General features: G+C 38.1%; 4 protein-coding genes across 5 annotated transcripts; 2 read left to right on the forward strand and 2 right to left on the reverse strand.

The window, feature by feature from the left end:
• Nucleotides 1-7,299: 7,299 nt before the first annotated feature.
• On the forward strand, nucleotides 7,300-9,089 carry LOC144064102 (ubiquitin-conjugating enzyme E2 G1-like). Its single transcript, XM_077586358.1, has 6 exons — nucleotides 7,300-7,515; nucleotides 7,858-7,960; nucleotides 8,033-8,130; nucleotides 8,212-8,390; nucleotides 8,476-8,572; nucleotides 8,652-9,089. Exons 1-5 carry the CDS (start codon nucleotides 7,473-7,475, stop codon nucleotides 8,560-8,562), a joined length of 510 nt encoding a protein of 169 aa, XP_077442484.1. The 5' UTR covers nucleotides 7,300-7,472; the 3' UTR covers nucleotides 8,563-8,572; nucleotides 8,652-9,089.
• Nucleotides 9,090-9,412: 323 nt separating this feature from the next.
• On the reverse strand, nucleotides 9,413-11,960 carry arpc3 (actin related protein 2/3 complex, subunit 3). Its single transcript, XM_077586357.1, has 7 exons — nucleotides 11,797-11,960; nucleotides 11,378-11,477; nucleotides 10,785-10,861; nucleotides 10,452-10,520; nucleotides 10,046-10,172; nucleotides 9,768-9,862; nucleotides 9,413-9,659 (listed from the first exon to the last, which is right to left on the reverse strand). Exons 1-7 carry the CDS (start codon nucleotides 11,800-11,802, stop codon nucleotides 9,597-9,599), a joined length of 537 nt encoding a protein of 178 aa, XP_077442483.1. The 5' UTR covers nucleotides 11,803-11,960; the 3' UTR covers nucleotides 9,413-9,596.
• A 12-nt stretch (nucleotides 11,961-11,972) lies between these two features.
• Nucleotides 11,973-15,080, reverse strand: gpn3 (GPN-loop GTPase 3). Its single transcript, XM_077586354.1, has 8 exons — nucleotides 14,884-15,080; nucleotides 14,639-14,747; nucleotides 14,356-14,523; nucleotides 14,068-14,192; nucleotides 13,855-13,970; nucleotides 13,321-13,417; nucleotides 12,564-12,692; nucleotides 11,973-12,251 (listed from the first exon to the last, which is right to left on the reverse strand). The coding sequence occupies exons 1-8, from the start codon at nucleotides 14,929-14,931 to the stop codon at nucleotides 12,186-12,188; spliced, it is 858 nt and encodes a 285-aa protein (XP_077442480.1). The 5' UTR covers nucleotides 14,932-15,080; the 3' UTR covers nucleotides 11,973-12,185.
• Nucleotides 15,081-15,484: 404 nt separating this feature from the next.
• Nucleotides 15,485-18,399, forward strand: rnf170 (ring finger protein 170). Of its 2 annotated transcripts, none has more exons than XM_077586356.1 (7): nucleotides 15,485-15,709; nucleotides 15,805-15,979; nucleotides 16,088-16,166; nucleotides 16,404-16,518; nucleotides 16,651-16,724; nucleotides 16,836-16,967; nucleotides 17,383-18,399. In XM_077586356.1, the coding sequence occupies exons 2-7, from the start codon at nucleotides 15,840-15,842 to the stop codon at nucleotides 17,650-17,652; spliced, it is 810 nt and encodes a 269-aa protein (XP_077442482.1). In that variant the 5' UTR covers nucleotides 15,485-15,709; nucleotides 15,805-15,839; the 3' UTR covers nucleotides 17,653-18,399. The 2 variants fall into 2 exon arrangements, with proteins under 2 accessions (XP_077442482.1, XP_077442481.1); XM_077586355.1 differs by having other exon boundaries at nucleotides 15,486-15,709; nucleotides 15,824-15,979.
• Nucleotides 18,400-18,638: the final 239 nt, after the last annotated feature.

The raw sequence follows: 18,638 nt of genomic DNA on the forward strand, positions 1-18,638 counted from the left end.
CTGTATCGTAACTCTAAAAAAATACTAGACAAAATAAAACAGACTAATACCTCCCATAGCAACTGTATAATAACTAAAAAGTAAAAAATACTAGACAAAATAAGACTAATACCTCCCAAATCAAGTGTATCACAACTACTCAATAAAAATGACTTGACAAAATAAGACTGATGAATACCTCTCATAGCAACTGTATAGCAACTACAAAATAAAAAAAACTAGACAAATTAAGACTAATACCTCCCATAGTAACTGCATAACAATTAAAAAATAAAAATGACTAAACAAAATAAGACAAACTAATACCTCCCATAGAAACTGTATAGTAACTACAAAATAAAAAGACTAGACAGAATAAGACTAATGCCTCCCAAACCAAGTGTATCACAACTACTCAATAAAAATGACTAGACAAAATAAGACTGATGAATACCTCTCATAGCAACTGTATAGCAACTACAAAATTAAAAAAAACTAGACAAATTAAGACTAATACCTCCCATAGCAACTGCATAACAATGAAAAAATAAAAATGACTAAACAAAATAAGACAAACTAATACCTCCCATAGAAACTGTATAGTAACTACAAAATAAAAAGACTAGACAGAATAAGACTAATGCCTTCCAAACCAAGTGTATCACAACTACTCAATAAAAATGACTAGACAAAATAAGACTGATGAATAGCTCCCTTAGCAACTTTATAGTAACTACAAAATAAAAAATGCTAGCCAAATTAAGACTAATACCTCTCATAGCAACAAAAAAATAAAAATGACTAGACAAAATAGACTAACTAACGCCTCCCATACAAACTGTATAGTAACTACAAAATAAAAAAGACTAGACAAAATAAAAGTGACTAATACCTCCCATAGTAACTGTATAGTAACTACAAAATAATTAAAAAAAAAGACTAGACAAAATAAGACTTATACTTCTCAAACCAAATGTATCACAACTACTCAATAAAAATAACTAAACAAAATAAGACTGATGAATACCTCCCATAGCAACTGTATAGCAACTACACTAGACAAAATAAGAGTGACTTTTTAAGGCAAGCCTCTCTCAACCTCTCTTTCTCTCTCTCTCTCTGTTTATTCTGTCCGCATGGATGATCTGTGTAACATGATGCATTAACCAGGGCAATTGTGTTTTCATCCTGTAATCTTGCAAATCAATCTTGTTGTAGCTTTTTACGTGCGCGCATAAATTGGAACACTGATAAACACCGAATGGCGCTCATTCATGACCAGCCACCAACTGAGAGGACAACAAGGGCATCTATTTCGGGAGCCCGGCCTGAGGGGTCCATATTTTATTTTACAATGTTCTGTTTTAAAACAAACCAAACACCACGCGTGGTGCCATTAAGGGCCTGTACTGAAACAACCCCACAACACACATTAAATGGAGGTTTTACGGAGACGTTTCATTTATCTGAAGTTAAACATCAAAGAGGGCTCCTCAGGGTGAGGACATAATGTGCACTCAAGTTGTGAGCAGTATGATTTTACTTGTAGAAGGATTTACAATATTTCCTGTCCTCTGCTCTAGTTAACATTGTGCAACTGTGACTATGTTTTCCCCCCTCGGGAAAATTAATGATTTTGGTTCGATAGTTTGTTTTTATTTAGATTTTAGTTTTTGCCTGAAGTGCTTGTAATTTTAGATCCCTATTGACTTGCTGCACAAGTAAAGCTATGTTCAAGTAAATGGCCCACATGGCATCTTTATCTTTTCTTTCAATTTTTTTTTTTTTAATTTTCGAGGGGAAGTGGGGGTGAATGTTTTCTTACACGGATAAACCAACAAATCTAATGATTGCTTAGGAATTTTACAATGGTATTACATATTAAAATCCCATTTGGTGTTCCACAGGGTTCAATTCTGGGGCCTCTGCTATTTTCATTGTATCTGCTGCCCCTGGTTTTTATCTTAAAAAAACATGGTGTTTCCTTCCAATGCTATGCGGATGACTGTCATTTTTAAAGTGACTTTTACAATGGTATTACATATTAAAATCACATTTGGTGTCCCACAGGGTTCAATTCTGGGGCCTCTGCTATTTTCATTGTATCTGCTGCCCCTGGTTTTTATCTTAAAAAAAACATGGTGTTTCCTTCCAATGCTATGCGGATGACTGTCATTTTTAAAGTGACTTTTACAATGGTATTACATATTAAAATCCCATTTGGTGTTCCACAGGGTTCAATTCTGGGGCCTCTGCTATTTTCATTGTGTCTGCTGCCCCTGGTTTTTATCTTAAAAAAAACATGGTGTTTCCTTCCAATGCTATGCGGATGACTGTCATTTTTAAAGTGATCGCTGAGCTGAGACTTTTATGTAAACAGATATTCCATGTGGACGTAAGATGTGTTTGGTTATCCTAACCAGAATCCAATTGAATTACCAGCTATGTGTTAATCATTCTTGACTGGGCCCATCATTTCCGGCCAGTTTGTGGATCTATGCTCATGTAGGGGGAGGTGGGAATTTACATCAAGGCAGGATGCAATCAGTCTGGCAGGGGGTTGCGGTCTCCCCCTGCAGGGGTTTAATGCTCCATTATTTAAATGAGGGCATATCAATGGGAAAACAAGCAAAATCAAGGGGTTAGACAGGTCAATCAAATAGAAACACCAGATGTACAAAAACTCACGAGGGGTGATTGGGGCCTTTCAAACATGCTCATTAGAAATGATAGCTGGTCCAGCGACTGAATTATAAATGTGTCATTTTTCAAAATGCACTCACTGGAAAAATAAGCCCATAATCGTAATGTTTAACTAAACTGCACGTATCAAGTTTTGTGTGGTGACTTCGTGCGTTATGAGCCTGCATTTATATTTCTATAAACATTGCAGACTACATCCGGACAGTGAGAAAGCAGTGAGACTGCAGTGTTGCTGCGGCACTCTCCCCAAAGATTATACTGGACGTAAAAAGTGATGTTCTTATCTTACATATTTACTTTGCAGGGATAATGAAAAGTGTTGAGGGTGTTGGGAGTTTTCCCTCCTGTGTGTTTGACTTGTACAAATGTAGAGAAATCTTTCACGCTCACCAATCACGTTTGGGATGATGGAAAAAAGGAGATAGCAAAAAGTTTAGGGCAGCGCGGTGGGATTGGAATTGCTTGCCTGAGACGAGTTTCCTCCTATTTTCCAAAAAAGATTGAAGACTTTCAATTGTCCATAAATTTGGATATGAATTTTGTTTGTCTACATTAAGTGCCCAACTCAATGACAGAAACCTCTGGAAAAATGAATACATGGATGTTGAGGTGAAGGTAATCTTGACTGTTTGAAGTCGCCCGCTTTCTGTTCAAAATCTGTGAGACACTGCCACCTATTGAAAGATACCAGCATTGCAAGCTAAATCTTTTCAAAGCTTATTCCATCATTTACGTGACACATAATAACAAGCATAGTTCTATGCACCTCGACCACGGCCCCAGTTCAACCTTGTTTCATCAAACTAGGACATACTTTCCCAATCAGACAGCTCTACATTAGAAGAACACCATACCTTCAGTGAAGCCTGGTGGTGGCAGCATTGTGCTTTGGGGCTGTTTTTCTTCAGATAGCAGTCAAACCAGCACAAAACCTCCAGACATCTGCTAGAAGGAGGATAGTGGGTCAGAAAAAGTCTACAAGAACATCTGGAATTGATTTGCAGTTGTTTGTGTGTGTATATATATATATATATATATATACACATACACATACATGTATATATATATATACATACATATATATACATATATATATATATATACATATATATATATATATACATACATACATATATATACATACATATATACATATATATTGCATTTAACAGGTTATATGTCACATTATTTTTTTTATATAATTTATTTTGGTCTTATGTTATTATTATTATTTTTGTAGTCTTTACAGACCACGAAAGTAGGTGATTTGGGGTCGCCAAGGCAACACATTTTTCAAGATGTCATTCACAGTTAAGATAGTTAAGATACCTGCCATTTTTTTTCCTGTATTTACTATTGACTCATTAACTGCCATTGACGGCAATAAACGTCGAAATTTCATTTTAACTATTTCTATTAGTTTAACAATTTTTTTCCACTTTTGTTAAAAATCTAGATTTTTTTTATTGTACATTTAGTTTTTGTACATAAAATGTATGATTAATCGTGAGTTAACTAGTAAAGTCATGCGATTAATTACAATTAAAAACTTTAATCGCCTGATGCCCCGAATTTTTTATAATATTTTGTTTTCTTTTCTTTTATTTATTCACTGCCGTTGACGGCTATAAACGTCAAAAAATCATTTAAACTATTTCTATTAGTTTAACTTTTTTTCCCACTTTTGTTAACAAGAGTATGAAAAACCTAGAATGTTTTTATTGTACATTTAGATCATATAGAATTTGTGATTAATCGTGAGTTAACTAGTGAAGTCATGTGATTAATTACAATCAAAAACATTTAATCTTTTTTTTTTTAATGAATTTATGGCAGTGAATGAGTTAAGTGATGATAATTGTTGCTTTTGTGAGTCTAAGCAAAAAATGTTCCTTTCTTCCAGGGTTTCTTCTACTTTCGATATGAACACATAAAGTCTGAGGGTTTTTCTTCTCCAAACGATCACCCTCACCCATAAACACTGCCCGGCTGAAGTCCAAATTCATATTGATTGGAGGAGTAATTGGTTCCAGGCAATAAATCACGGAGGCACTTTTTACAACTCCATCATATTCCCCAGAGCAAATCATAATAAAAGCTCGCTGTAGCAACAACTGACGGAAGTCCTTTTCATGTTTGTGCCTTTCTTTCGAGCAATTTTCAACCACAGATGTTCTTATAGAAATTTAAAGAAGTTATGTTACATCTCAATGAATAAAATATAAACTAATAGCTCTTAGGTGAGGCGGAGTTACTTCTTTTTTTTCATGAGTCTGCAATTGATAAGACACTTGAATTAGAATGGTCAATAAAGTATGAGCAGTAAAATCTGATCAACTTGAATGAAAATAGTTAATTTTTTCTTTTTCCTTCTTCTGCCATAAAACAACATAGTGCATTCCACAAATACTGTATAATGAAATTCATAACACCAACATACTCCCAATTTAAAGAGCAAGACACTTCCAATCCCAGCAAATTGTTTTACATTAAAGCGATGATGATTAACGGCAGTTACAAATGAACAACATTCAGTGACCTTTGAGGCAACCTTTATTGAAGACGCCTAACCTTTTCTTTGAGAGAAAATTCTCATTCCCTGAATCTGTCTGGGGAATAATAATGCGCTAAAGTTTTTGCCCTCGAAACACCAATGAATGCTCTAAACTCACTGCTAAAAATGTGTTATACTTAGCCAATTAGGAGTATATTTTGTTTTGTTTTTGTTTGTTTATATTTATGTTTTAGAATTTTGGTAAGTTGTTTATCCGGGTAATACAATCGCAATCTCACAACAGATTGTACAATGCTGCCCTGGTAGTGCACTCGGCCCTAAGTGAAACTAGTAGTTGAAACAATATTGTTCTACTCATGCTCTGAATTGTTTTACTAGTGAGGACAAAAAGTGTACCAGTACCATAAATTGGATATATCAACAATATCAAATAAATTAATTATCTAAAAGCTTTCACAACAGGCAGTGAATCTGACTGATAACGTGAGCTTCTAGCTCGCTAGCTAGACGCTAACTCGCTAGCTGCTAACTAGCTAGCTAGACGCTAACTCGCTAGCTGCTAACTAGCTAGCTGCTGTCTTTCTTTCTGCTTTTCATGTTGCAAAATAATTATTACGCCTTTCTTTATACTATAACAGTTGACTGTAGAAATTTTAATATACGCTAGTAAAAAGAATTTTTTTAAATGAGTTGAACTTTTTGATTCATTTTTTAGGAAAATGATCAATACAACATTTACATCTATATTTTCTATATTGTACAGTAGGTTTGGTGTGAACAAAAATTTACTCCCTCCAACCTTCGAGGCTGCGGTCGTCTGGTCTGCAGCACTGACAGAGGAAACCCTGCAGAAGATTAAAAGCAGCTGGCGGCAAGAGAGGGCCCCCAAGGAGTAAGTAAAATATTTTCTGATATATATTTCATTAGAGTGTTGCCTTTTCTATGCATTCGTGATTGGGTGCCTGTGGGGGGGGGCAAACCAACAAAGGAAGAAAGCTCTTGAAGTAAGTGGAGTGCCACTGGAAGCTTGAAATTCCCTGAGGAATCAGAAGTTGTTATATGTGGGAGAGCTTTGTTTATGATGCAAATGCATGTTTTTTTTTATTCTCCCAGCTTTGTTCATGTGTAGTATATTCCGTTTTATTTATTTTACTATATTGTTAAAAACCTCAACCAAATTAAATAACTCATTCATTCATTTAGAGTAGTGCCATCTCTGTAGATGCTGACAAAGTGAGGCCATGAATGACATCATTGCCATCACTAGAAAATAACAATATAAATACATAATTTAAAACTAAAAATTCTGTAAAAATGTCACACATTTTTGCCCATGATTAAATTCAAGGTAGCTGATGCTGAAGTATGACTGCAAAGCAAAGGAAAAACAAGTGAAATAATACATTTTACATCTTAGTTATATTGAAAGATTAAGAGCACGCACATATTATATTATTGAATTTAATTGTGTGTGTTTTTAATGATAGAACATTGAAAAAAAATCCATAACTTCTACCTTTTTCTATTTAACACAAAGCTCACTAAAACTTGTGACTCAATTGGTATTTCTCACTAATTTCTTCAAAATACTGAGGTTAGGGTTAGTCCGCCTGATGTTAGTTTTCTAAAGTAATTTTTGCGATCCTTTTCAGTCAGTCGGCTTGTGTACGCCATTCTTTCGGCTTCGAATATGCGCGCGCAATCTGATGGCGTCACATTTGTTTGAAACAGGAAAAGAAATAATTAGCGATTACTTGACCTATGATTTTATTAATAAAATGTATGTTGATGTGATAGAACATATTTTTGGCATATTATTGAAAACAAGTTTTTTTTAAATATATAAATTCACATTGAAAAATCAATCATTTCTACATACAGCTACACATTTGCCCCACGTTTTGTCTTACAGGCTTACTTTACTGTTGTATTGTTAAAAGCACCCCCCATCCCTTTCCCCAACATACACGCACATAAGAATATTAACCTTTTTCTGTTCGTCAACAAAAATTGTCACTTAATTGGTATTACTCACATATTTCTTTAAAATACTGACAGCGTGTTTACCTGCTAGTCATAAATGAGAAAAAATATTTCGGTCATCTCAAGCTTCCTGTGAGCTTTTTTCACTACTAGCTCGTGTGATCGGCGTCATTAGAGAACGACGAAACGTGGATGTTGTCAAATGTCTTATTTATCGGCGTCTGTTGCCTGACACCGTTTAGAGAAAGTACCATAAAATAGCAGAGTGGTAACGTTTTAGTTAGGGGGGAAAATGACGGGTCAGTCGGCATTGTTGCTACGTAAACAATTAGCAGGTAAGTTAGCAAAGCGGTGCTATCGCCAACTAGAGGCGCAACTCTGTGATGTATTTCAACTACAGCATATACGTTTAAGATTTTGTTTGGTTGAGACGCAGTTGTATATTATAGTGCGTTATCGAACAAAGAGTGGACCACCTTACAAGTTAGGCTAGTTGCTGTTGCTCAATCACTGGCTCACACGTGAAATTCTCACTCTGGGCACGAGGACCAGTAAAAAGGACTCGATCTCAAGCTGAAGCTGTTTAAAGTATTCAGCATGTGTTGTTCACGTGCTATTCGCCAGTATATTACCACATTACCGGGGCCACGTCTCAGCAATCGAATATGACCTTTCAGATCTGAACAAGAACCCAGTGGAAGGTTTCTCGGCTGGTCTTGTGGACGACAATGACATTTTTCAGTGGGAAGTGGTCGTCATTGGACCCCAGGACACACTCTTGTAAGTGACGATCTTCCAGTCATTGGCAAGCAAATTTCAACTGATAACTTCTATATTTGCATTTTTTTGTAGTGAAGGAGGGTTCTTCAAGGCCACTTTAACCTTTCCACAGGATTATCCTTTAAGACCACCTAAAATGAAGTTTGTCACAGAAATCTGGCACCCGAACGGTTTGTGTTCAACTAGTCTGCTTCATACACAACCTGGGTTCACATTTTAACCGTCACACATTCATTTTTTTGGGGGGGTAGTTGCAAAGAATGGTGAAGTCTGTATTTCCATCCTGCACGAGCCCGGAGAAGACAAGTATGGCTACGAGAAGCCGGAGGAGCGCTGGTTGCCAATCCATACAGTGGAAACCATAATGATCAGCGTCATCTCCATGTTGGCGGACCCCAACGGCGATTCTCCCGCCAACGTTGACGCAGCTGTAAGTTCGTGCCCATTGCCAAAGTCAAGCTTCAACGCCTGTCAATATAAAGACTAAATTCTCATATTTTGTGCGTGGCTTGCAGAAAGAGTGGCGTGACGATCCCAAGGGTGTTTTTAAGAAAAAGGTTGCACGTTGTGTGCGGAAAAGTCAAGAGATGGCTTATGACTGACATCTCATAAGTGAGTGCAATAACTTGAAACGTGTTGGGAGTTGCACTCAAAATCATGTTAAGTTTGATTGGGTTGTGTTTTGTTTCAGATTGTAGATTTAACAACTCGCGGGAGGGAGAACATCGTCTCCTTCTGGCCCGTCAATGAGAGATGTGTTCAACAACTTTTCTGCACAAGCCATCTCTTTTTTTTTTCCATTCTCCTTGATACATGCAGCATATTCAAATTTTAGTTTGTCTTTATATAATGTATTTATTTTGAAATGAGAACCAGCAGAGGTTTTTTTTTTTGAAGGGTGGGGGGGGTGGGGTTACAGTACGTCTGCCACACTGAGCCATACAGCCTACAGTGCCTTTAAAAAAAAAAACATTGAGGGCTTATGTTGTGGAAAAATAAAAGGGCATATTAGAATATAATGTAGTTCTATTTACCATTTTTTGCTCGGGCAAGTGTTAATAGAGTAGTTGTGTTTTATGTTTGAGAGGGTAGTACAGTGTGAAATAAAGTGAACCATCGTTCAAACTTGTTTTTGCTTCCAACTTATTTGAGAGTGCTTAACGTGCATCAGTTTTAACTGCAAAAGGCTTGGTGGGAGAAAAAAAAATCTGGGCTATACACTAACATGCAAGATTTACAGTCATACTGGTTGATCTCTCTAATTTATGGTTCCATGTGATGAAAATATTCAGAAGTTTCTCGACTAAAAAGGTGATCAAACCAATCCAGATGCTCTCGATTAGTGTGAAGGAATCTGTGCCTTAAATGACAAAAATAAAAATGCCTTGTACAATTTTACAGTACCGCAAAGGTGACTTTCCTTAAAACATTTAACAACACAGAACAACATCGTCCCACATCCCTAATTGCTTTATTGAATTAAGCAACAGCTCAATTGAACGTTCACTTTTAAGTGAGGACACATCCTTATCAACTCAAAGAGTATAAAATTGCACCACAAAAAACACAACTCCGACCTTAAGAAATAAAGCATCCCTCTGGGCAGGCGCCGATGAAAACACTGCACACTGCTCGTTTACTGTCCCGGAGCAGACAGGCTCTTGTTCATGAACTGCTTCTTGACGAAACACATCCACCACTGAAAGAAAAGAGACCAGAATGGTCAGAAGTTTTTCAGAGCTGAACAATCTGGTCCTTAAACGTAAACAACTATGGATTTCCTTGTATGTGTACAAAGTAGACTCACCTTGCTCGGCTTGTCCGTCTGGGGGTCGAACACGCGCTCACATAGCCTCAAGCCGGTCTCCTGTCTGATCTGCTGGAGGTACAACCTCATCGTGTCTGGACAAGGTTAGAGACTATTATCATTCATGTGCTTTTGTTAATTGTTGGAAACGGTTCTTATCTGGATCCTCTTTCATGCGCGTAAAAAATAGCACCAAATCGCAAACTAGACTAACCAAACTGTACTGTTTGCAATTTATTGTTGGTTCCTGGAGTGTGCTTTTGAGCCCCGTGTCTCACCATCTTCCTGCCTGTTAGCTGGCTTGGCATACATGGCGTTGAGTGGAAAGCCAGGCTCTCCGGGAATGGGAAAGTTGGTGATGCCGAGCGTGTACATCTCCTTCTCCCCTTGCCCCCTGGAGCTGCACTGCAGAGTAACACGGCAAACATGTTGACTATTGTGATTATGATTATCAAAAAATGGTTACATTAAAACACTAAAAATGGTCTGTGGATTTTGTGTCCATATCCAAAATGTATCCGACATGCCACACAAACAGACCATAGAAATGCATATTATATATTTGCATAAAAATCTTGAGGTCCTTCGCATTAATTTGTTTATAATAGAATATCCTTGATTGTGTTCAAATGTTAACATTTTAACTTTAAATGCAAAGAAACATCAGCTTTGAATATGATTTACCTTTTGCAGCTTCTTCAGACACTCGGAAATATAGAGTGTGATGTAAATCAACGTCCTGTCTGCCTCATTCTGGAGGGGGGGAAAACACACAAACACACAAAGTAAACACAATTGATTTCATTCACAGAGGAGTAGTGCAATTCCAAACATTTTTTAACTTCCATGCCTAGCAATAAGAGGAAGCAAGCTTGGGCATGTTAAGGAATTAAGTGCACAGCTACTTCATCGCAACATGCATGAGCTGTAGTCAGTGAAGAGCTGTTTTGTCCTTCAACATTCAGTGTGATGGCTTGAAGTGTGGAGTAATCGCACAGTGCTCACGCAACGTCTCACCTTGATCTCGTAGTTCTTGAAAAAGACATTAGCCTTGAAGTAGTAGATCGCCTCATCAATAATGTCAGAATCTATGCCTGAAATGGACAAAAACATGTTGACAAACGTGCTATACATTTCTAAATTATGTGTCAGACTCTTAAGACAATTAACACAAGCACTTTTTAGTAATTTAGGAAGACTAACTGGGCCACACTGGGTGGAGAAAAAAAAAGTACATTTCTGGGGTGGGGATGAATTGAAATCTTAACGTGATTTTTTTTGTCAGACTATAATTTTTCAAGAACAGGCATATATGGAGGAACAAAAATGCCAAAATTGATATATAAATAAAAGTGAAAATAAAAACCGCAGCTAAAAAACAAATCAAAAATTAAATGTGAAAAAAAAAAATATAAATGGAAATAAAAAACAACAAATATTTAAAAACCGTGAAAAGGAAGCGTTTGCATTGCGAAAATGCCCGGATGTTCGGAACTATCAATACAGGAAGTTACCCACAAACTACTCAATTTAGCTACTTTGAGGAAGAAATGGCTATCTTTGCGAGCAAATAAAATCATTCAAGGCAAAGCAAGGGCGAGCTTACTCACCATCTCCTCTCGCCGGTCCCTTAAACTGTGTTTTCAGGGGCAGTAACGCCATGTTGCCCACCGTCCTGGTGTTCTCCTCCTGCATGGTCGAATGATACGCCTGACAAGAGAGGTTCAAACACAGCTGCTGACAAGTTCCAAATTTACAGCGGCTGCTCGCATCGCTGCCGAAAAGTCGCACGTTTTACTGCTACTACTTCGAAACATAACGTTAGCACTAACATTCCTAACAAGGTTCATCATCACTAGATGCTGACTGAAGCTGTTACAAGCCATTTTCATTTAGGGGCGATTGCTAACCTTGCTAGCCTATGATGCTAACTTCAAAGCTAGCAAACTCAACGCTGTCTTGAGTTCGGTACATTTGGAGTTCACAACTGTATTTACTACCTATGACCACGAAAAATGAATGCACTTACCGGCATGGTGAAGGACAAATAAATGAATTTAACCACTCGGCGACCAATTTTAGAACCGTGCGATGCTGCTTCCGCCTTTCCCACCCTTCAGATGAAACCGGAAGAGGCCACACAGCACTTTACAAAATGGTCGCAAAGGGGCGACATAAACGCGTATTTACTCAAGAACGGGAAGATGCCGTTTGGATATTTATTCATTACTAAAATATAATATTTACAACGTATTTTTCAACAAAGCGTCATGATAAAATCCAACAGGATAAAGAAAAAAAAAGAATAAAAAAAAGACAGCAACTCAACAAAGTCTTTTATCTACTGGCCACACTTCCTGTTCTTCATTTGCCTATTAGGGAGTTTAATGGCAAAGTTAAGTCCTGAAATGACATTTCTCAGCTTTCCACTTGGCCTTGGAAAAACTCATCATAATTAGTGTCACCAAGGTCTTCATCGGTGTCCTGTGAAAGAGGATAGAATGGGAAGTGAATGCCTATTTAATCAAAATTGTACTTATAAATGCGGTCCTGGATTTACGACGGCCCAAATTTACAGGATTTTCAGGACATGAATGAGGCACAGCATATTTATTTATTTATTTGGTAGCAGAAGAAAACACAAGACATCACTGCTCTACTTAATGTTTTTGTTTCATTTTTCAAGACAAGACTTTTTCACGCAATTATTACAATTATGACATGTCAAAGTTACAAGCAGCATGCTCGTCGTGAATAAAGGACTCGTCTCCCTATAAAAGGAATTATACTTCTTACCTTTGGCTCCTTGACTTCCAGATCCTCTCCGTACTGTATAGAGAAGTCAATATGTTGTAGTACAATATTAATACCTTCCTCATCGGTCCGGTCAAAGGGCATAAATCGCACCAAACTGTAGTCATCAATCTGTAGACAAACGGAGAACTTTCAAACACGACCGCACATCATCATCCTCTTGGGATGGAATCAACTCATTAAATTAGATTCTATTCCAAATCATGGGTACTTTGTGCAACTTAATTTCTAGAGCAGTAGCCACTTGCGTGATCAACCATCGTAACAAACATGATTCTGGCAAATTATAATCCTAGTAAAAACAAAATCCCAAACGAATAATCGACATGTAATAACATAAAAATAATGATTTTTAAGAATCAATTGGAGACTTTCCTTAATATAAAATTGTCCACATCCTTGGAAGAGTAAATATTCTAAGACTGTTTATCTTGGTGTGTTTTTTTCTCTCAAAATAAACATTTGCAAAAATCAGATTTTACTTTGGAAAACAATGATCAACATTTTTGCTTATTTTCTGAAACATTACAGACCAAGCCAGTAATTCAACCAACATTTTTTTTTTTTGCTCATTTTCTGCAGTTATTATTTTTTATAATGACTTGTTTTGAAATAAAGGCATTAAAATGAAAACTTTTTTTTAAAATCCAATTTGCCAAAAATAATTAACAGATGAATCAATTATTAAAATAATCACCATTCACATCTGTAAATGACCGTATCAGATATACTGCCTTACCAGTTCACAAATAGCTTTGGTCAGCTTCTTGAACTTTTTACTTCTGATGCTGTCAGAGTTATCCTCCATCATGGAGTACATATCGGGATCAAGGTACCTTGTGAAAACAGAAGGCTGCATTTAGGGGACAAACCTTAGTAGAGTTTATCTCTTTGACTGCCAACAACGTTAAATAACGTTTAGTAAAATCCTATGGAGGAGTGCCAAAGACGTTAAAAGACGGGGGTTTTTTTTCAAAACAGAGGTGAAACTAACCATTTTCTATTGTTGATTACTGAAAAACGGAATAAGGTAGAAACAAACTTTTTTTCTGATGAAAGATCAGAGTCCAATCTTTCATTTGGTAGTATGTGTGTTTCCATAGTCCAAACACATAATTTTCTGTGGACCTTGAAAGATCAGTCAAAAATGCTTAAATCGGCTGGCACCCACGGCATCCCTTTTCTGAAAACGTCTGGCAGTCAAAGAGTTAATGTACTACAAGGTACCACAGTGCATTTATTTTACTATTTGTTTTTGGTAAATTGCATTTACTGTTCAATTTCTTTCTTGGCCTTGGGACTGAGCAGATCCATTTTTGTCATGATGTTTATTTGGGGAATCTCCAAAGACACCATGGCACTCAGTGCCGCCATGACTCCCGAGATGAACTGTAGTCAGACGAGACATTAATGCATTTCACATTCTAATCGGGTCAAACTAAGAATATATAAAATGGTGTGTTTAATCTGAAAAATAATACAAAACCTTGAAAGACTCCACCATGAACTGGGAATCCACCAGGAAGACACCACACACCCGAAATTCCCACTGCTGTAGCTGCTCCACCAGCTGCCTCATGACGGGGAGGTGAGTATACAGCTCAATCTGACCTGGAAAACGGCAAAGATGTTCATCTTAAAAGTGCACATCTACAATAAATGTACTTACAACCTTGAAACGATGATGTGTGTATTATTCCCCCAACAAAAGTCAGAAACCTGTCATTAAAGACACCTGGGAATGGATTTAACTAGAAAACACTTTGCATGTCACCTGGGCAGTCAAACAAGATGTAATCATCTTCTACGTGACCCAAGGCCTCCTCCAGCCAGTCAAAATTGTTGGCAAAGTATTCCATACAGAAGACCAATCCACCATTAGGGCCAAATCTAAGAGATTGATCTTCCATCACGTCGTCTACCTGGATGAGTTCACGGATGTCTGACAACAGAGATACCGGGAGATTTTCATATCACAAATCATATTTGGTCCTAATATCAAGCTTTTGATCTACTGAGTACTGGTGGAAAGTGTGTGATCTAGTGGAATTACTCACCTGCCATAACAGGGTAGTCAAAATGTTCTGCCGCGGGGTCAAGATTGACCACTTGAACAGAACGGTTCAAAGACTCAAAGTGTTGGATCATTGTGGAGCAGTAGGTGCTCTGTAAAGTCAAACAATAACAAGTAAAGCACGTGTATCTTGAATTGTTGTTAGCTGAAGTGCTAACAAGCTAAGGCACGATGCCATCTCGAATATGTGCCTCAAACTAATATTTAAAGAATCGTCTGATAACTTACCTTACCACTACCCGCAGGACCCATCACTATCTGAGCATAACGAGGCATTTTTTTTGCCACAAATAAATAAATATGTTTGTAAAACTAGTGCCCTGTTCGAGATAACAGCATTTTTTTTTGCTACGAATGAAGGCCTGGTACTTCTTCGTAACAGTTTGATGAAAGTAATATTACTGTTGAGGCAAATTACTGCCATCTAACGTTAAAACTGCGAATTGACAGCACCACAGCTATAACCAGAGATGTTCAAAGAATAAGATTACATACAGTACTAGGGAACTGCGACGGTGTAACAAGAGCGACCCGGAAAAGATCCGTGAAATGGTCCAAAGTGACGGACGTCACTTTATCAGGAGTTTAAAAATCCTAAAATAATTATTTTGAGAGCTTCTACTATACTGTATATACAAACGCCATAAAACCCAGACATCACATTGAAAAATATGTAATGGACGGGAATGAGAATAATAATAATAATAATAATAATAACAACAATAATAATAATAATAAAAGGTTTTACTAACGGCGCTATGGGATTACCTCATACTTTCCAATGGACGTCGTGCTCCGCTGAACCAGAAAATCTCATTCACAGAACATCTTCGGTAAGACTCAAGACGCTTTAAAACGATAGTGGCTTGCTAGCAGCTAGCAGCGAATGTAAATGATTTAGCGTACGAGGTCTTTTGCTATGCTTACCAACGATTGCCATTGTTCACTTGTAATCCGAACGTCACAAGAGACTGCATTTACTGGCAGGCAATGCCTCATAATCCTAGAAAGTAACGTCTGTACAGACCAACACCTGGGATAGTTTGTTGCAAAGGTGAGTAGATTAGTTAGAATGCCAACCTGGTGCACCTGCATGTTGGTATGTAGTGTGATAAGCAATTGCGCAATATTTATGCTTATTCACCCCAGTAATTGAGTTAATGATCAGGTTATGAGTGTGGGTGATGGAGGACAATCAGTGTGGGGACGTGGACTACCTCATCCAAGATGAAGACACGTTAATAGAAGGTGTGAGCAACCAAGTTCTGTTTGTTGTGGTGCTCACCATCACCTTCCTAGCAGGAATCCTGACGCTGCTCTGCAGGTAAGCAAATTCAACTAAAAACAGTGTTTTTGCGTGATTTGAAGTCATATTGCTGAGTTGTTTATTTTATTGACGACATCATTTTTTTTTTACATATTGACATTACAGAGAGGAGCAGCAGCAGAATATTCATCCGGAGAATCAGGAGCATGTACGGGCTGTCCGACAGCAGCTTCAAACAGAGCAGGTTTGCAGGCAAAATAGGGGATGTAATAAATATGGATGTCATATAAAAGCGGAAACAGTAAAATCACATAAGTACAAAAAAACGATCGGTAATAATAGTTGTTGGATTCTATTTGAATTGGCTCCCTATTTTCAACAAAAAAAATTACTGGTATAATATGACATTTGTAATTCTAGGTCATCTGAATTTTAGCAATGTGAATCTTTACGTGTTTTAATTTGAATTTATGTATCCCAGGAGGAAAATCCCCAGCCGGAACCCAGGCAACAGTATTATAGAGACATGTCTTGCCCCGTGTGTTTACAACAAGCTGTTCTACCTGTTGAGACCAACTGTGGTCATCTTTTCTGCGGTATGTGTGATATTGTACCGCTGCTGTTTGGTGGAATTGGCTTCGTAGTTTTTACCTATGGATAGGTATTAAGAGGAAAATGTTCCATTTGCTTTTATTGTAATTTAATGTAGCTGTCCCATCCCCATGTAGGTTCCTGTATTATAGCCTACTGGCGGTATGGCGCCTGGTTGGGTGCCATTAACTGTCCCATATGCAGACAAATGGTGAGACTTGACACATCTTATTTATTTTTTTAACATCTTTTAATCTTCGATTTTCCTCTAAGCTACCGTACAACTTGTATCATTTTTTCCTCTCCTCCTCCCTGTGTCCAGGTGACATTGCTCTTCCCGCTGTTCCATGAGCATGCCGGTCCTCAAAGGGTCCAAGATGGAGAGGCAGAGCCTCAGCTGATCTTAAGAGACATCAACGACTACAACCGTCGCTTCTCCGGCCAGCCGAGATCTGTGAGTTTTAGCAGAAATACACAGCGAGGCTCTGGCAGGTACTCTAATACACTTATTGTACAGTAGAAGAACATCTGACGTCAAACAGTTCTAAGGTCGTCGCATTTTGCGGTCAGACGAGTCCAAATACTTTCATCTAGCATCACTGTCAAGCACATTGTTGCTTAATGTTGTACATAATAGTATGTGTTATTATGGATATGGATGTGTATCAGTGCCCTTCACAACTGTGCTAGGCATATCGTCTCGTTGTCGTGGAGACAACCTTCATCTGCCGGCTGGAGAAAAAAGTCCAGACATCAGCTGTTTTGGGAGCAGGCCAACAATAATAACTTAATATAACCTAATTATGATTTTGTGCATAATCATCACAGGCTTTTTGTTTATTGTCCACTTTTCCTTCTATTTCTCTCAGTTAATGGACAGGCTGCGTGACGTACCCACCCTCCTCCGCCACGCTTTCAGGGAAATGTTCTCCATGGGCGGCCTGTTCTGGATGTTTCGAATCCGAATTCTCCTCTGTCTGGTCGGAGCCCTCACCTACCTGGCCTCGCCGCTCGACATCCTCCCCGAGGCGCTTTTCGGCCTTCTCGGGTTCATGGACGACTTCTTCGTCATCCTCCTCCTCTTTGTCTACATCTCCATCATGTATCGGGAGGTGGTCACGCAGAGACTGAACGGCTAAGGCGGGCGCTCGCCGCTAAAAGACGCTACCTGCGCTTACCTGCGCTTTTCGCATCCAGGAAGTCGAAGCTCATTTTTTTGGTGGAGGTATACGCACGTGTGTAAATGACAAAAGGGAAGACTTTCAAAACTGCGGGTTTGCTTTGCTTATTTGGTAGCCAGCGGACTCAAACCTTCAGCAGAGGGGGATGAGAGAAAAAAAAGTACAAATTTACTGCATTTCCTCAAATAGTGGCCGGCGGTGTATAAACATCATTGAAGGTGTGTATTTTTATTTTTTTTTAAGCTGTGGGGTTCATTTTTTCACTTGGGCCAATACAAAAGGTTGATTGAAAGGATTTGCTTTAGACAAAAGGTCACACAATTTGAGGAAATGCACTGTTATCATTTTGTTTAGGACTGTGGATTATGTTGTGATGGGGCTTTTGTTTACAGTGGATTCAACACCAACAAAAACATGTCGTATATGGGGCTGGTAAATTTGTTGAATTGGACAATTCACCCACCAAACTGTGAGAGTCATTATTGTGCGACTCACAACCTGTTAAGCATCTCTACAATTCTTAATTTGATTGAATATTCAATTCATGTAAAATCGCCAACTATCCTTATCAATCCTGTGTTTCTACTTGCAGTTTTTCTATTATGTCGCACCTGTGGCTGTGAGCTGGTGCTTTCGGTATACTGGACAGTTGGTCTGTTTTGCAATTGAAAAATAAATGTGATGTGATGAGCAATGTGCAATTAATACATTTCTGACATTCTTTTTAACTGAACATGCCACCAAGTGGCAGCCATGAAGAGTTGACATATTTCGTGGCACACTCAGGTTGGTGGGAGGTTGAGAAGGGGTCCTGACCTCTGAGCCGAAAATGGCTGCAGGGTCCATCTGTTTTGGAGATTAGTGTGGTAACATGTAGCATAAAATCTTTCAAGTGATTCAGACTTCTCTGATGAACTGTTCCTTGAGGTGTTTTGGATACTGTG

This window comes from Vanacampus margaritifer, chromosome 14 (genome assembly GCF_051991255.1).
Source record: "Vanacampus margaritifer isolate UIUO_Vmar chromosome 14, RoL_Vmar_1.0, whole genome shotgun sequence".
NCBI classification, from domain to species: domain Eukaryota; kingdom Metazoa; phylum Chordata; class Actinopteri; order Syngnathiformes; family Syngnathidae; genus Vanacampus; species Vanacampus margaritifer.

Coding starts and splice junctions, on each gene's coding strand:
- rnf170 (XM_077586356.1), top strand. CDS start 15,840: ATGGAGGACAATCAGTGTGGGGACGTGGACTACCTCATCCAAGATGAA. Junction 15,980..16,087: donor ATCCTGACGCTGCTCTGCAG/GTAAGCAAATTC, acceptor TTGACATTACAG/AGAGGAGCAGCAGCAGAATA. Junction 16,725..16,835: donor GTCCCATATGCAGACAAATG/GTGAGACTTGAC, acceptor CCCTGTGTCCAG/GTGACATTGCTCTTCCCGCT.
- gpn3 (XM_077586354.1), bottom strand. CDS start 14,931: ATGCCTCGTTATGCTCAGATAGTGATGGGTCCTGCGGGTAGTGGTAAG. Junction 14,524..14,638: donor TGACTACCCTGTTATGGCAG/GTGAGTAATTCC, acceptor CTCTGTTGTCAG/ACATCCGTGAACTCATCCAG. Junction 13,971..14,067: donor TCATGGTGGAGTCTTTCAAG/GTTTTGTATTAT, acceptor GTCTGACTACAG/TTCATCTCGGGAGTCATGGC.
- arpc3 (XM_077586357.1), bottom strand. Junction 10,862..11,377: donor GGGACCGGCGAGAGGAGATG/GTGAGTAAGCTC, acceptor TGTCCATTTCAG/GCATAGATTCTGACATTATT. Junction 9,660..9,767: donor AGACGGACAAGCCGAGCAAG/GTGAGTCTACTT, acceptor CTTTTCTTTCAG/TGGTGGATGTGTTTCGTCAA.
- LOC144064102 (XM_077586358.1), top strand. CDS start 7,473: ATGACGGGTCAGTCGGCATTGTTGCTACGTAAACAATTAGCAG. Junction 7,516..7,857: donor GCTACGTAAACAATTAGCAG/GTAAGTTAGCAA, acceptor ATGACCTTTCAG/ATCTGAACAAGAACCCAGTG. Junction 7,961..8,032: donor GGACCCCAGGACACACTCTT/GTAAGTGACGAT, acceptor ATTTTTTTGTAG/TGAAGGAGGGTTCTTCAAGG.